Below are 17207 nucleotides of genomic sequence, written 5' to 3'. Positions count from 1 at the left end.
CACCTTACACACCAGGTGTAGTGGTCCCTTAGGGTGCAGCTCACCTTACACACCAGGTGTACTGGTCCCTAAGGGTGCAGCTCACCTTACACACCAGGTGTAGTGGTCCCTTAGGGTGCAGCTCACCTTACACACCAGGTGTAGTGGTCCCTTAGGGTGCAGCTCACCTTACACACCAGGTGTAGTGGTCCCTTAGGGTGCAGCTCACCTTACACACCTGGTGTAGTGGTCCCTAAAGGTGCAGCTCACCTTACACACCAGGTGTAGTGGTCCCTAAGGGTGCAGCTCACCTTACACACCTGGTGTAGTGGTCCCTTAGGGTGCAGCTCACCTTACACACCAGGTGTAGTGGTCCCTTAGGGTGCAGCTCACCTTACACACCTGGTGTAGTGGTCCCTTAGGGTGCAGCTCACCTTACACACCTGGTGTAGTGGTCCCTTAGGGTGCAGCTCACCTTACACACCTGGTGTACTGGTCCCTTAGGGTGCAGCTCACCTTACACACCAGGTGTAGTGGTCCCTAAGGTGCAGCTCACCTTACACACCAGGTGTAGTGGTCCCTAAGGGTGCAGCTCACCTTACACACCAGGTGTAGTGGTCCCTAAGGGTGCAGCTCACCTTACACACCAGGTGTAGTGGTCCCTAAAGGTGCAGCTCACCTTACACACCAGGTGTAGTGGTCCCTTAGGGTGCAGCTCACCTTACACACCAGGTGTAGTGGTCCCTTAGGGTGCAGCTCACCTTACACACCTGGTGTAGTGGTCCCTAAGGGTGCAGCTCACCTTACACACCAGGTGTAGTGGTCCCTTAGGGTGCAGCTCACCTTACACACCAGGTGTAGTGGTCCCTTAGGGTGCAGCTCACCTTACACACCTGGTGTAGTGGTCCCTTACGGTGCAGCTCACCTTACACACCTGGTGTAGTGGTCCCTAAAGGTGCAGCTCACCTTACACACCTGGTGGATACATTACACTGTAGTCTCTGCTATGAAATACACGTCTGGCCAACAACGCAAGTTTATGTACGTTCCAAACGACTCCCTATTCGCACGTTCCAAACGACTCCCTATTCGCACGTTCCAAACGTCTCCCTATTCGCACGTTCCAAACGACTCCCTATTCCCACGTTCCAAACGACTCCCTATTCGCACGTTCCAAACGTCTCCCTATTCGCACGTTCCAAACGACTCCCTATTCCCACGTTCCAAACGACTCCCTATTCCCACGTTCCAAACGACTCCCTATTCCCACGTTCCAAACGGCACCCTATTCGCACGTTCCAAACGACTCCCTATTCCCACGTTCCAAACGACTCCCTATTTGCACGTTCCAAACGACTCCCTGTTCGCACGTTCCAAACGACTCCCTATTCCCACGTTCCAAACGACTCCCTATTCCCACGTTCCAAACGACTCCCTATTCCCACGTTCCAAACGACTCCCTATTCGCACGTTCCAAACGACTCCCTATTCCCACGTTCCAAACGACTCCCTATTCCCACGTTCCAAACGACTCCCTATTCCCACGTTCCAAATGTCCCACCTAGACTCTGTTCTGATAGTTCACTATATAGGGATTAGTGTGCCAGTTGGAATTACACCTAGACTCTGTTGTGATAGTTCACTATATAGGGATTAGTGTGCCAGTTGGAATTACACCTAGACTCTGTTGTGATAGTTCACTATATAGGGATTAGTGTGCCAGTTGGAATTACACCTAGACTCTGATTTATCTTAACACTTATTAACCAGTTGATGCTCTTTGTCTCCTTTCTTCAATCAGAGTTAAAAGATGTGGAGGAGTCGGCGCCGTCTTTCCCTGATCTGGAACACAGACTGCAGGTAACAGGAGGAGAGGGGGAGAGGAGCAGGAGAGGAGAGGAGGAGGAGAGGGGGAGAGGAGGAGCAGGAGAGGAGAGGAGGAGGAGAGGGGGAGAGGAGGAGCAGGAGAGGAGAGGAGGAGGAGAGGGGGAGAGGAGGAGCAGGAGAGGAGAGGAGGAGGAGAGGGGGAGAGGAGCAGGAGAGGAGAGGAGGAGGAGAGGGGGAGAGGAGAGGAGAGGAGAGGAGGAGGAGAGGGGGAGAAGAGGGGGAGAGGAGGAGGAGAGGGGGAGAGGAGCAGGAGAGGAGAGGAGGAGGAGAGGGGGAGAGGAGAGGAGAGGAGAGGAGGAGGAGAGGGGGAGAAGAGGGGGAGAGGAGGAGGAGAGGGGAGGAGGAGGGGAGGAGAGGGGGAGAGGAGAGGAGAAGAGAGGGGGAGGAGAGGGGGAGAGGAGCAGGAGAGGAGAGGAGGAGGAGAGGGGGAGGAGAGGGGGAGAAGAGGGGGAGAGGAGGAGGAGAGGGGGAGAGGAGGAGGAGAGGAGAGGAGGAGGAGAGGGGGAGGAGAGGAGAGGAGAGGAGAGGAGGAGGAGAGGGGGAGAGGGGGAGGAGGAGGAGAGGGGGAGAAGAGGGGGAGAGGAGGAGGAGAGGGGGAGGAGGAGGAGAGGGGGAGAGGAGAGGAGAGGAGAGGAGGAGGAGAGGGGGAGGAGAGGGGAGGAGAGGAGGAGGAGAGGGGGAGAGGAGGAGCAGGAGAGGAGAGGAGGAGGAGAGGGGGAGAGGAGCAGGAGAGGAGAGGAGGAGGAGAGGGGGAGAGGAGGAGCAGGAGAGGAGAGGAGGAGGAGAGGGGGAGGAGAGGGGGAGAGGAGGAGCAGGAGAGGAGAGGAGGAGGAGAGGAGAAGAGAAGCGAGGAGCAGTGAGAGAAGAGGAGAGGAGAGGAGAGGAGAGGAGAGGAGCAGTGAGAGAAGAGGAGGAGAGGAGGAGCAGTGAGAGAAGAGGAGGAGAGGAGGAGCAGTGAGAGAAGAGAAGAGAGAGAAGAGGAGGAGAGGAGGAGCAGTGAGATAGTCCTCATATCTATTGATAGTAGGGGCTGAGAATAGCTGCTGCTGTTGCACTGAAGGATGCAATGTCCATAGCATTAGACTGAGTAGAACAGACGTTTTCACTATCATATGTTCTGTGGTGAGTACCGAAAGGAGTATCCAATCTCAATTCATCCACAAAGTGCTTGGGTGCAGGGTTTTGATCCAGCTAAGTAGTAAACACTATGATTATAGTTGATTAACCGAATCAGGTGGGCCCGTATCCACAAAACCTCTCAGAGTAGAAGGGCTGATCTAGGACCAGTTTCGCTTTTTTTTAGATCATAATGAATTAGATTCATATGGACAGATCCCAGATAGATCATAATGAATACAGTTCGTGGATAAGAGTTGGGGTCCGGGTTTTAATTTAAATTCCAGTCAATTCAGAAAGTTAATCAAATTCCAAATGTTCCTCTTTGAAAAGCAGGTAAGAGAAATTGGAATTTCAGTATACTTCCTGAATTGACTGGAATTGAAATGGAATTGACCCCAAACCTCTTGTGGATATATGCCCAGCCCTGTGTGGATACTGTAATGCGATACTGCATTAATCCACTAGAGGGCAGCAGTTAGTAGGGATCTTAGGAAGGGGGTAGGGGGACGATTGTTGGGGAAGATAAGGTGTTGGTCGTGTTTGAGTCACTGGAGGTTAGTGGCACTTTGGGGAGCACGGGCTCGTGGTAATGGCTAGAGCGGAATTCATGGAATGGTATCAAATACAAAACAAACAAACACATGTGTTTGATGCCGTTCCGTTCGCTCCGTTCCAGCCATTATTATGAGCCGTCCTCAACTCAGCAGCCTCCACTTGTTTGAGCGGTAAGCCGAAAGACTGTAGACTTGAGTAAAGTTGGGGAGGTAAATAAGTACCTACAGGAAGTCGGCCAAGTTCTGCTGTTTCTAGGAAACGCGACAATACCAGACATGGCATTCGACCTTTGTTACTGCCGATGAAGTAGATGCTATCGGAAATTCCACTTATCCTACACGACGCTGAACATGATCAACACGGTCCAAGGAATAAATATCCCAAGCATTCACAAGACTTGTTTTTGTATTTTGACTGGGTTTTAAAAAAAATATATATATATATCCAAGTAGTGATTGGATTGGCTACTAGAATGAAAACCATATAGGGTGTTTCTGCAGCATATGGGAAATTCTCTGGTGTGTGTGTGTGTGTGTGTGTGTGTGTGTCACTAGCACAATTGGCCCAGCGTCGTCCAGGTTTGGCCGGTGTAGGCCGTCATTGTAAAATAAGAATTTTTTCTTAACTGACTTGCCTAGTTAAATAAAACGTTTTTTGTGTTTTTGTCAGTAAGCGTGTGAAGAACAGAATGTGATTCAATCCCATGAAGGACAAAACCCTCACTGTTTAGAAAAGGATTAGACTATATACACCTACACCAGTTCACATTAGTTACTGGGTGAACAATATGAACAGGATTAGACTATACACACCTACACCAGTTCACATTAGTTACTGGGTAAACAATATGAACAGGATTAGACTATACACACCTACACCAGTTCACATTAGTTACTGGGTAAACAATATGAACAGGATTAGACTATACACACCTACACCAGTTCACATTAGTTACTGGGTGAACAATATGAACAGGATTAGACTATACACACCTACACCAGTTCACATTAGTTACTGGGTGAACAATATGAACAGAATTAGACTATATACACCTATACCAGTTCACATTAGTTACTGGGTAAACAATATGAACAGGATTAGACTATACACACCTACACCAGTTCACATTAGTTACTGGGTAAACAATATGCCAAGCAGTCAAATGCTGGTGTCTGGGGTAATTTCTCATGAAGGGTTGGTTCCCAAGGACACAGATTAAACCTCTATATTACCAGTGTGTAGAAATCTCCTACAATAACCCATGTGTAGGCTATAATATGGATGCAGTTTTAGTCACACTTAAAACAAAAATCAACACATTTTAATTTGTTTGGTGACAACAATATTACAGACAAGACAAATGGACTATATAAACATGGGAAAACAACAGTAACATCTAGATAAACACATTTAGCTATGTTGTCGTAAATATGAATATTTTATTTAATTTATGTTAGAAATTTGAATCACATGAGGGCCTATGTAATTAGATTGGAAGGATGGAAGGATAAATAAGTATTTAAGTGTAACGTTCGGCGTCAGGTAACGAGGAAGCGGACCAAAACGCAGCTGGGAGCGAACACATGTTTATTCTTTTACACCGAAATAAACACGTACACAAAATCAAGAAAATACCGATACGTTAGCTGCTCAAAATCAAAGAGACAACAACCCACAAACATCGTGGGGGGAAAAGGAACTTAAATGTGATTCCCAATCAGACATAACTAGCGACAGCTGTCTGATTGGAAATCACCCCCGAGCCCAACATAGAAATAAACCACATAGAAAGGCTATAACAAAACATAGAAAATAAACCATAGAAATACCACACCCTGACCAAAATAGCAGAGTTCCCCTGGTCAGGGCGTGACAGTACCCCCCCTCCAACGGTGCGTACTCCCGGCGCACCAACCTAAAGTCTATTAGGGGGGGGACCCGGGTGGGCGCCTCACCCTCGGTGGAGGCTCTGGCCCCGGGCGTGTTTCTCCCCCTGCCTCCACCCTAGCCCTACCCCTCTGGCCCGGACTGGACCACGGTGGAGCGGCATGCTCAGGCTCCGGAGCGGAGCCGCCGACCGGAACAGGACTGGTCACCGGTGGACCGGACACAGGCCGTGCCGGACTGTGGACACGCGCCGTGGGCCTGGTGCGGGGAACAGGGACGGGCCGGACAGGACCGGGGACACGCACCACCAACCTGGTGCGGGGAGCAGGGACGGGCCGGACTGGACTGGGGACACGCACCACCAACCTGGTGCGGGGAGCAGGGACGGGCCGGACTGGACTGGGGACACGCACCACCGGCTTGGTGCGGGGAGCAGGGACGGGCCGGACAGGACTGTGGACACACACCACTAACCTGGTGCGGGACGGGCCGGACAGGACTGTGGACACGCACCACTAACCTGGTGCGGGGAGCAGGGACGTGCCGGACTGGACTGGGGACACGCACCACCGGCTTGGTGCGGGGAGCAGGGACGGGCCGGACAGGACTGGGGACACGCACCACTGGCTTGGTGTGGGGAGTAGGAATGGGCCGGACAGGACTGGGGACACGCACCACTGGCTTGGTGCGGGGAGCAGGGATGGGCCGGACAGGACTGGGGACACGCACCACTAACCTGGTGCGGGGAGCAAGGATGGGCCGGACAGGACTGTGGACACGCACCACATTCGCCCGGCAAGGGCGAGGTGCTGGCACAGGATGTGCTGGACCGTGACCGCACACCGGCGACACAGTGCGCATAAGCGGCGCCGGATATCCTGGACCGAGGAGGCGCACTGGAGGTCTGGAGTGCACAGCTGACATCACCCGTTCTGGCTCAACGCCCACCTTAGCCTGGCAAGTGTGGAGCGCTGGCACAGAACGCACTGGGCTGTGCAGCCGTACCGGAGACACAGTGCGCGTCCTCGGCGCAGGATACATCGGACCGAGAAGGGGCACCGGAGGCCAGGAGCGCTGAGCCGGCACAACACGTCCTCGCTGAACACTCCCCCTAGCCCGGCAAATGTGGGGCGCTGGCACAGAGCGCACTGGGCTGTGCAGGCGCACTGGTGATACCGTGCGCACCTCTGCCACCCAAGGCTCTTCCTCCACGCTGTCCCTACGCAGGTCCTCCAGGACCTGCCACATCTCTGCCTCCTCCTTCGCCGTTATCCCCCACGAGAGCAGTGGTCTGGGCTCTTCCTCTGCCCTTCCGGACCACCCCATTAGCCCCCCCCCCAAAAATTGTCTTGGGGGTGTCTTCCGTGCCTCCTCGACCGCCGCCTGCGACTCCTTCCACCGGCTGGCATCACCTCCTCGACCTGGGAATCCTTCCGCCAGGGTCCTTTCCCCGACATGATCTCCTCCCAGGTCCAGAACTCCTTCCCCTCGCGAGCCCATCTCTCGCGCTCCTTTTCCTCCCGCTGCTTGGTCCTGGTAGGGTGGGTTGTTCTGTAACGTTCGGCGTCAGGTAACGAGGAAGCGGACCAAAACGCAGCTGGGAGCGAACACATGTTTATTCTTTTACACCGAAATAAACACGTACACAAAATCAAGAAAATACCGATACGTTAGCTGCTCAAAATCAAAGAGACAACAACCCACAAACATTGTGGGGGGAAAGGAACTTAAATGTGATTCCCAATCAGACATAATTAGCGACAGCTGTCTGATTGGAAATCACCCCGAGCCCAACATAGAAATAAACCACAAAGAAAGGCTATAACAAAACATAGAAAATAAACCATAGAAATACCACACCCTGACCAAAATAGCAGAGTTCCCCTGGTCAGGGCGTGACATTAAGCTCTAAATAGTAATCCATCCAAAACAGTAAACACGCACTGATAATAACCAATGATAGGTGGATGTTAACCAATGATAGGTGGATGTTAACCAATGATAGGTGGATAATAACCAATGATAGGTGGATGTTAACCAATGATAGGTGGATGTTAACCAATGATAGGTGGATAATAACCAATGATAGGTGGATAATAACCAATGATAGGTTGATAATAACCAATGATAGGTGGATAATAACCAATGATAGGTTGATAATAACCAATGATAGGTGGCGACATCAACCATTTAGGAGCATGTAGTGCCTTTGGCTTCCAAAAAAACAAACAGAAGAAGGTAGTCTCCCACAATGCTTTGGTTCCGACTTCAAGTTGCAGTTGGTGAGGAGTAACTGTAGAAATGTTAGAGTTGACTTCAGTCGAAAGTTCATAACCTTTGATCACATGGTTGTTGTAAAGGTCATGCAGTCGACATATATAGACTCAAGCAGACCATTTTGATACCCACAATGCAACACTTATTGAAAGGCAGTGAGTGAGCGTGCTCCAGGGAATGAAGTTTAGAGCGTTGCTCCAGGGAATGAAGTTTAGAGCGTTGCTCCAGGGAATGAAGTTTAGGGCGTGCTCTAGGGATTGGAGTTTAGAGCGTTGCTCTAGGGAATGAAGTTTAGAGCGTTGCTCTAGGGAATGAAGTTTAGAGCGTTGCTCTAGGGAATGAAGTTTAGAGCGTTGCTCTAGGGAATGAAGTTTAGAGCGTTGCTCCAGGGAATGAAGTTTAGAGCGTTGCTCTAGGGAATGAAGTTTAGAGCGTTGCTCTAGGGAATGAAGTTTAGAGCGTTGCTCCAGGGAATGAAGTTTAGAGCGTGCTCTAGGGAAGGAAGTTTAGAGCGTTGCTCTAGGGAATGAAGTTTAGAGCGTTGCTCTAGGGAATGAAGTTTAGAGCGTTGCTCCAGGGAATGAAGTTTAGAGCGTTGCTCTAGGGAATGAAGTTTAGAGCGTTGCTCTAGGGAATGAAGTTTAGAGCGTTGCTCTAGGGAATGAAGTTTAGAGCGTTGCTCCAGGGAATGAAGTTTAGAGCGTTGCTCTAGGGAATGAAGTTTAGAGCGTTGCTCTAGGGAATGAAGTTTAGAGCGTTGCTCCAGGGAATGAAGTTTAGAGCGTGCTCTAGGGAAGGAAGTTTAGAGCGTTGCTCTAGGGAATGAAGTTTAGAGCGTTGCTCTAGGGAATGAAGTTTAGAGCGTTGCTCCAGGGAATGAAGTTTAGAGCGTGCTCTAGGGAAGGAAGTTTAGAGCGTTGCTCTAGGGAATGAAGTTTAGAGCGTTGCTCTAGGGATGGGAGGGAACGTGTGATGAGGAAAGAGCTGTGTTGGGCTGTTGGGGGACTGGAGTTGGACTGTTGGGGGGACTAGAGTTGGGCTGTTGGGGGGACTGGAGTTGGGCTGTTGGGGGGACTGGAGTTGGGCTGTTGGGGGGACTGGAGGACTGGAGTTGGGCTGTTGGGGGGGACTAGGGGACTGGAGTTGGGCTGTTGGGGGGACTAGAGGACTGGAGTTGGGCTGTTGGGGGGACTGGAGGACTGGAGTTGGGCTGTTGGGGGACTGGAGGACTGGAGTTGGGCTGTTGGGGGGACTGGAGTTGGAAAACTGCTGTAGCTGGTGCCTCCCTGTATAAACTGCTGTAGCCGGTGCCTCCCTGTATAAACTGCTGTAGCCGGTGCCTCCCTGTATAAACTGCTGTAGCCGGTGCCTCCCTGTATAAACTGCTGTAGCCGGTTGCCTCCCTGTATAAACTGCTGTAGCCGGTGCCTCCCTGTATAAACTGCTGTAGCCGGTGCCTCCCTGTATAAACTGCTGTAGCCGGTGCCTCCCTGTATAAACTGCTGTAGCCGGTGCCTCCCTGTATAACCTGCTGTAGCCGGTGCCTCCCTGTATAAACTGCTGTAGCCGGTGCCTCCCTGTATAAACTGCTGTAGTCGGTGCCTCCCTGTATAAACTGCTGTAGCCGGTGCCTCCCTGTATAAACTGCTGTAGCCGGTGCCTCCCTGTATAAACTGCTGTAGCCGGTGCCTCCCTGTATAAACTGCTGTAGCCGGTGCCTCCCTGTATAAACTGCTGTAGCCGGTGCCTCCCTGTATAAACTGCTGTAGCCGGTGCCTCCCTGTATAAACTGCTGTAGCCGGTGCCTCCCTGTATAAACTGCTGTAGCCGGTGCCTCCCTGTATAAACTGCTGTAGCCGGTGCCTCCCTATATGTCACTGATGAGAGAGTCAGTCTGGGTCTCTGTATTGTGCGCTAGGTGTGTTAACATGACCTTATCTGTTCCCTTCTAGATGGTGTGAGGGTTAGGATGGGTTAGGATGGGTTAGGATGTATTAGGGTTAGGACGGGCTAGGGTTAGGAGGGGTTAGGGCTAGGAGGGGCTAGGGCAAGAGGGGCTAGGAGTTAGGAGTGGTTAGGGTTAGGAGGGGTTAGGGCTAGGAGGGGCTAGGGTTAGGAGGGGCTAGGAGTTAGGGATAGGAGGAGTTAGGAGGGACTAGGGTTAGGAGGGGCTAGGAGTTAGGGATAGGAGGAGTTAGGAGGGATTAGGAGGGGTTAGGGCTAGGAGGGGCTAGGAGGGGTTAAGAGGGGTTAGGGTTAGGAGGGGTTAGGAGGGGTTAGGGCTAGGAGGGGTTAGGAGGGGTTAGGGCTAGGAGGGGTTAGGAGGGGTTAGGGCTAGGAGGGGCTAGGAGGGGTTAGGAGGGGTTAGGGTTAGGAGGGGTTAGGAGGGGTTAGGGTTAGGAGGGGTTAGGAGGGGTTAGGAGGGGTTAGGAGGGGTTAGGAGGGGCTAGGATGGGTTAGGGTTAGGAGGGGTTAGGAGGGGTTAGGAGGGGCTAGGATGGGTTAGGGTTAGGAGGGGTTAGGAGGGGTTAGGGCTAGGAGGGGTTAGGAGGGGTTAGGGCTAGGAGGGGCTAGGAGGGGTTAGGAGGGGTTAGGGTTAGGAGGGGTTAGGAGGGGTTAGGGCTAGGAGGGGCTAGGAGGGGTTAGGAGGGGTTAGGGTTAGGAGGGGTTAGGAGGGGTTAGGAGGGGTTAGGAGGGGCTAGGATGGGTTAGGAGGGGTTAGGGGGGTTAGGAGGGGCTAGGAGGGGTTAGGAGGGGTTAGGAGGGGCTAGGATGGGTTAGGAGGGGTTAGGGGGGGTTAGGAGGGGCTAGGAGGGGTTAGGAGGGGTTAGGGTTAGGAGGGGTTAGGGTTAGGAGGGGTTAGGAGGGGTTAGGGTTAGGAGGGGTTAGGAGGGGTTAGGAGGGGTTAGGAGGGGTTAGGGTTAGGAGGGGTTAGGAGGGGTTAGGAGGGGTTAGGAGGGGTTAGGGTTAGGAGGGGTTAGGAGGGGTTAGGAGGGGTTAGGAGGGGTTAGGAGGGGTTAGGAGGGGCTAGGATGGGTTAGGATGGGTTAGGGTTACGGTGGGTTAGGATGTGTTACATGATCTTATCTGTTCCCTTCTAGCCGGTGTCTCCCTGCTCCTCTCTGAGAGAGTCAGTCCAGGTTTACAGGGACCACTGTAGGATGGCCAAGGAGTTCCACCAGGTCAAACAGGAGATCTCGCTGCTAGAGGACCGCAAGTAAATCACTGTCAATACAACTTTACTGATCACGTAAATCCCACATCCACATCTATCCCAAACCTAATGACCCCAGCCATCCCAAACCTAATGACCCCAGCCATCCCAAACCTAATGACCCCAGCCCATCCCAAACCTAATGACCCCAGCCCATCCCAAACCTAATGACCCCAGCCCATCCCAAACCTAATGACCCCAGCCCATCCCAAACCTAATGACCCCATCCCATCCCAAACCTAATGACCCCATCCCATCCCAAACCTAATGACCCCAGTCCATCCCAAACCTAATGACCCCAGCCCATATCTAATGACCCCAGCCCAAACCTAATGACCCCAGCCCAAACCTAATGACCCCAGCCATCCCAAACCTAATGACCCCAGCCCATCCCAAACCTAATGACCCCATCCCATATCTAATGATCCCAGCCATCCCAAAATTAATGACCCCAGCCATCCCAAACCTAATGACCCCAGCCATCCCAAACCTAATGACCCCATCCCATCCCAAACCTAATGACCCCAGCCCATCCCAAACCTAATGACCCCAGCCCATCCCAAACCTAATGACCCCATCCCATCCCAAACCTAATGACCCCAGCCCATCCCAAACCTAATGACCCCAGCCCATCCCAAACCTAATGACCCCAGCCCATATCTAATGACCCCAGCCATCCCAAACCTAATGACCACAGCCCATCCCAAACCTAATGACCCCAGCCCATCCCAAACCTAATGACCCCAGCCATCCCAAACCTAATGACCCCATCCCATATCTAATGACCCCAGCCCATCCCAAACCTAATGACCCCAGCCCATCCCAAACCTAATGACCCCATCCCATATCTAATGACCCCAGCCATCCCAAACCTAATGACCCCAGCCCATCCCAAACCTAATGACCCCAGTCCATCCCAAACCTAATGACCCCAACCCAAATACAATGGCCCTATCCCAAACCAAATGACCCCATACCAAACCTAATGACCCCAGCCCATCCCAAACCAAATGACCCCATCCCAAACCTAATGACCCCAGCCCATCCCAAACCTAATGACCCCAACCCAAATACAATGGCCCTATCCCAAACCAAATGACCCCATACCAAACCTAATGACTCCACCCCATCCCTAATCTAATAAAACCACTTTAAAATCTGTAAAATGTAGGTATTTAGACTGACAAATACGCTTCAATTCACATTGTCATCTTTCCCATCGAAATGAATAGAACCAATTAATACATTTACACAACAACATTATTTTTTAAATTTCTCAGAAAAAGGGTTATACGTTGTCCCATACAATAATCTGTAGTCTTATCCTCTCTATTCTTTCTCTAAATGTGGCGACCCCACTGTAATTCCCCGGTTACCCCAATTTTTAATACCACTGCTTTTACAGGGATAGTTGAATATGTGTGGTTTATGGTTTAGTGGGCTACAGTAGCTATATTACTGGTGCTGTAATCCAGGGCATTGAGGTATATAGATTACCGGTGCTGTAATCCAGGACATTGAGGTACATATTACTGGTGCTGTAATCCAGGACATTGAGGTATATATATTACTGGTGCTGTAATCCAGGACATTGAGGTATATATTACTGGTGCTGTAATCCAGGATATTGAGGTATATATTACTGGTGCTGTAATCCGGGACATTGAGCTTGGCCCTAGAGCAGGTGTCCGTCCCACGAGGGGGTCCCATCAAGCCAGTGGGTGGTTTGAGTATAAAAAGTCAATATACTTTCAAAATGACTCAAACAAAACTGTGTAGAATTGATAATGTACCTACCTTCATACCGTTTCTTGACTGTGTCCAGCTCGCTAATAAATCACTGAAATCAAAGTTAGATAGTCAGGGAGTATCCTAAATTCTCAAAATGATGGATAGAGGACTGTCTTTTTCAATTTTGATGGTAAGGAAATGGACCCAATTTTCAGTCCGGCCCCTGGGGGCAAAATTAGTTTCACACCCCTGAATTACCGTTTTACATATGTACCACTTCGCGGCCTGCCAGTAGCGCAGACCGGGAGGCCATGCCGGGTGTGCGCTCATGATCTGAGGAGGGTGGAGGGAGGTGGGGATGTAATAATGTAATATTTAATAATTTAATTCCAAAAATGAATTCTGATTGGGCACCTAGCCATGCAATGTCATAAGATACCGCCTTGTTTGGATCAACCTTATTGGATCTCACCCAGTGAGGGGTCAAATTGACCGTTATTTTTTCTCACAGAGAGGTTTTTTTTTCTCTTCACTTTTCCAGAAAGCTACAGCTAATAATAGGCTAGCTACTAGCTTCGTTAAGTTTTGGTAGCGACAAGGTGAATAATTATAGGTGGCTAATCAACATGGACATCCGGAAATGGCTGCCAAGATCAACAACAACAAAATCAACATGGACATCCGGAAATGGCTGCCAAGATCAACAACAACAAAAAAACAAGAGGATCACCTTGTTGAGTCCGATGCCGAGCTCACCGAGCCTGACCACCCGAGGTTGAGGAGCCTAGCAGAGTGTAATACCCGCCCATCCCTCACGCTGGCTGCTTACCAACAAGATCAAGAAGAGTCAGGGCCTAGCATCAACAGCACGAGGATAACATCACAACAAACACCTGCACCTCCGTTACACCAAAGCACTAGCACCTGACGACCTGTTGGATCTAACCAGAACTGAACCAGTGGAAACAGAGTTTATTGATTCTTGAAAAGTGAAATCGCAATCACAGCCCAAAAAAATCTTTAAAATGTACACCATTCAGTGTTTTTCAAAAGATATGGCAGGCCTTTGTCAGCAATGACGACTGTGCCGACTGGCATAACATTTGGGACATCTACAGTCTCCAAAAAATTCCTTCTCCACTCTGAAGAACGTGTTCAGCATGTGACATTAATGAAAAAGACAACAAGTTTGTCCAGCTGGCATTTTAGAGGGACATGACAAGTACATTTAGCCAGGAAGGAGAATGGAATCAGAAACTTCTCATGGAAAGTTTCAACACAGCATGGAAGAGGTTGTAACAAAATGGTAAAGTACAACATTATGGCCCTGTCCACAACGCCAGATTTATTCATGTGTTGGTTTCCCCCCATGTAAGCCTACTTGTTTTTTGGCTGATTTCTGAATGCATTGTCTACTTTTTTATTAGGTAACAACACATCCGCCCCGCTGATCCTCAACACGGGGGCCCCCCAGGGGTGCGTGCTCAGTCCCCTGCTGTACTCCCTGTTCACTCATGACTGCACGGCCAGGCACGACTCCAACACCATCATTAAGTTTGCCGATGACAAGACAGTGGTAGGCCTGATCACTGACAATGACAAGATGTAACAGATGTATATCGTACTCTCCTTGCGTTGTGTTTTCTCCTAATAACTCACATCAGCCAGTGGTCCCAGTTGAGCATCATTTATTCCTGTTGTTAAATGAGAAACAGCACGGTAGTTGTGCAGGGCTTAATGATACTGATGGCTGTCGATGGCAAAAGCCCTTGCATCACATTTTCATACTGGGCTCACAAAATACAAAAATACAATACAAAATATAACATGTGTAAATACCTGTTGTTAAATGAGAAACAGCACGGTAGTTGTGCAGGGCTTAATGATACTGATGGCTGTCGATGGCAAAAGCTGTAGCATGAAGACAACTGTGTTAGCAGTGGGTTTATGTGACCATTACAACGGTGTATGCTAGCTAACACTTATCTACAGCAATCATATGCCAAAGCACATTCCATAAAGCCCCTCAATCCCTAACAGGTACCATATACCCACACATGTATAAATCAGTAACGTACAGCAAACTTGTACACATTGTAAAATATAAAATATAAAACAGTATTCAGAACGTGACCTACCCCTTGCATCACATTTCCATACTGGGAAGACCTGACGTTCGCGATCTCCCCCTGTCTGCAAGCGGGGCCAATCACAACACACCTTATTGTCATCAGTTGAACCAACCAATACGAATGCTTGAACATTAAGTACACATTGCTTTAGAGGCAAGTGGAAACATTACCAACCCTGTTACAAAGACAGCCTATAGGGAGGAGGTCAGAGACCTGGCCTTGTGGTGCCAGGACAACAACCTCTCCCTCAACGTGAGGACATGATTGTGGACTACAGGAAAAGGACTCCCATTCTCATCAACGGGCTGTAGTGGATCAGGTTGAGAGCTTCAAGTTCCTTGGTGTCCACATCACCAACAAACTAACATGGTCCAAGCACACCAAGACAGTCGTGAAGAGGGCATGACAAAACCCCCTCAGGAGACTGAAAAGATTTGGCATGGGCCCTCAGATCCTCAAAATGTTTTACAGTTGCACCATCGAGAGCATCCTGATGGGTTGCATCACTGCTTGGTATGGCAACTGCTCGGCCTCCGACCGCAAAGCACCACAGAGGGTAGTGCGTACGGCCCAGTACATCACCGTGGCTAATCTTCCTGCCATCCAGGACCTCTATACCAGGCGGTGTCAGAGGAAGGCCCTAAAAATTGTCAAAGACTCCAACCACCCTAGTCATAGACTGTTCTCTCTGCTACTGCACGGCAAGCGGTACCGGAGAGCCAAGTCTAGGTCCAAGAGGCTTCTAAACAGCTTCCACCCCCAAGCCATAAGACTCCTGAACATCTAATCAAATGGCTACCCAGACTATTTGCTTTGTCCCCCCCCCCGGAACACTTATGTATGTGTAGTGGTGTCTTAGTAGGGGATTGTCAGGACCAAGGTTGCTACCCACCACCTCTTAACACACACACACACACACACACACACACACACACACACACACACACACGCGCACGCACGCACATACACACACGTTCCACAGTGGATGACGGACAGGGGATCTCCTTACAAGTCGTCATGCTGCCTTCCACGCTGGCACATGTATCCGAATTCTTTTAATTACTTCAGAGTATGTTGTATTACACTAGGCTGAACTACACTCCCAATGTATTTTATAACAAGATACTAGGTCTAAACCTTGCAAGACTGCTGTGAGATAGATAACTGCTTTGGTAACGCTCCTCACCCAAGGAGTATTACAAGTTTTTCTGGAAGCTCTGGAAATTGAGCTTTGAAATCCGCCAGTTAAGATTACACATTTTTATTACAATGTGAGCTGTATTTGTTTTAACAGAATAGCCTACAATGTTTTTTTCTGTTCAGATTTACTCACAAGGCAATGGCATACAACACAGGGTAGCCTACTCAAAGGCTGCAGGAGAGAGGGAAGCACAACATAGGCCTACATACACTACATGACCAAAAGTATGTGTACACTTGCTCGTCAAACATCTCGTTCTAAAATCATGAGAATTAATATGGAGTTGGTCCCCCCCTTTGCTTCTATTACAGCCTCTACTCTTCTGGGAAGGCTTTCCACTAGATGTTGGAACATTGCTGTGGGGACTTGCTTCCAATCAGCCACATGAGCATCAATGAGGTTTGGTGATTAGACCTGGCTCGCAGTCGGTGTTCCAATTCATCCCAAAGGTGTTCGATGGGGTTGAGGTCAGGGTTCTGTGCAGGCTAATCAAGTTCTTCAACAACAATGTCAACAAACCATTTATGTATGGACCTTGCTTTGTGCACGGGGGCATTGTCATGCTGAAACAGGAAAGGGCCTTCCCTAAACTGTTGCCACAAAGTTAAAAGCACAGAATCGTCTAGAATGTGATTGTATGCTGTAGCATTACGATTTCCCTTCACTGGAACTAAGGGGCCTGAACCATGAAAAACAGCCCCAGACCATTATTCTTCCTCCACCAAACTTGGAATTATGCATTGGGGGCAGGTAGCGTTCTCCTGGCATCCGCCAAATCCAAATTTGTCCGTCGGACTGCCAGATAGTGAAGCATGATTCATCACTTCAGAGAACGCATTTCTACTGCTCCGGAGTCCAATGGCGGCGAGCTTTACACCACTCCAGCTGACCCTTGGCATTGCGCATGGTGATCTTAGCCTTGTGTGCGGCTGCTCGGCCATGGAAACCAATTTCATGAAGCTCCTGACGAACAGTTATTGTGCTGATGTTGCTTCCAGAGGCAGTCTGGAACTCGCTAGTAAGTGTTGCAACCGAGGACAGACACGCTTCAGTGCTCGGCGGTCCCGTTCTGTTAGCTTGTGTGGCCTACCACTTGAAGTGCGGACTTGGAAAAATGGAGTCTGTCAGAGTGACCAGGAGTATTATCTTATTTTGATTTATTGTATTTCTGAAGAGCAGAGAAAGATTACAGTGGGCCACAAAAGAATCCGGACAACAGAAGTTT

The 17207-nt window shown here is 49.9% G+C and overlaps 1 protein-coding gene across 1 annotated transcript in view; it reads left to right on the top strand.

Annotated features, from left to right (window-relative positions):
• Positions 1-1780: 1780 nt before the first annotated feature.
• Positions 1781-17207, top strand: part of map3k7cl (map3k7 C-terminal like) — a gene marked incomplete at its 5' end in the record, with an annotated part of 29178 nt that continues 13751 nt past the window's right edge. The window contains 2 exon segments of the mRNA XM_029770380.1: positions 1781-1839; positions 10806-10921. Of these exon segments, the coding sequence (XP_029626240.1) occupies positions 1781-1839; positions 10806-10921 (175 nt within the window).

Source organism: Salmo trutta, chromosome 12 (genome assembly GCF_901001165.1).
Source record: "Salmo trutta chromosome 12, fSalTru1.1, whole genome shotgun sequence".
Classification (NCBI taxonomy): Eukaryota; Metazoa; Chordata; class Actinopteri; order Salmoniformes; family Salmonidae; genus Salmo; species Salmo trutta.
Note: the sequence above shows the minus strand (reverse complement) of the source record. Positions and strands in the feature narration are given on the sequence as shown.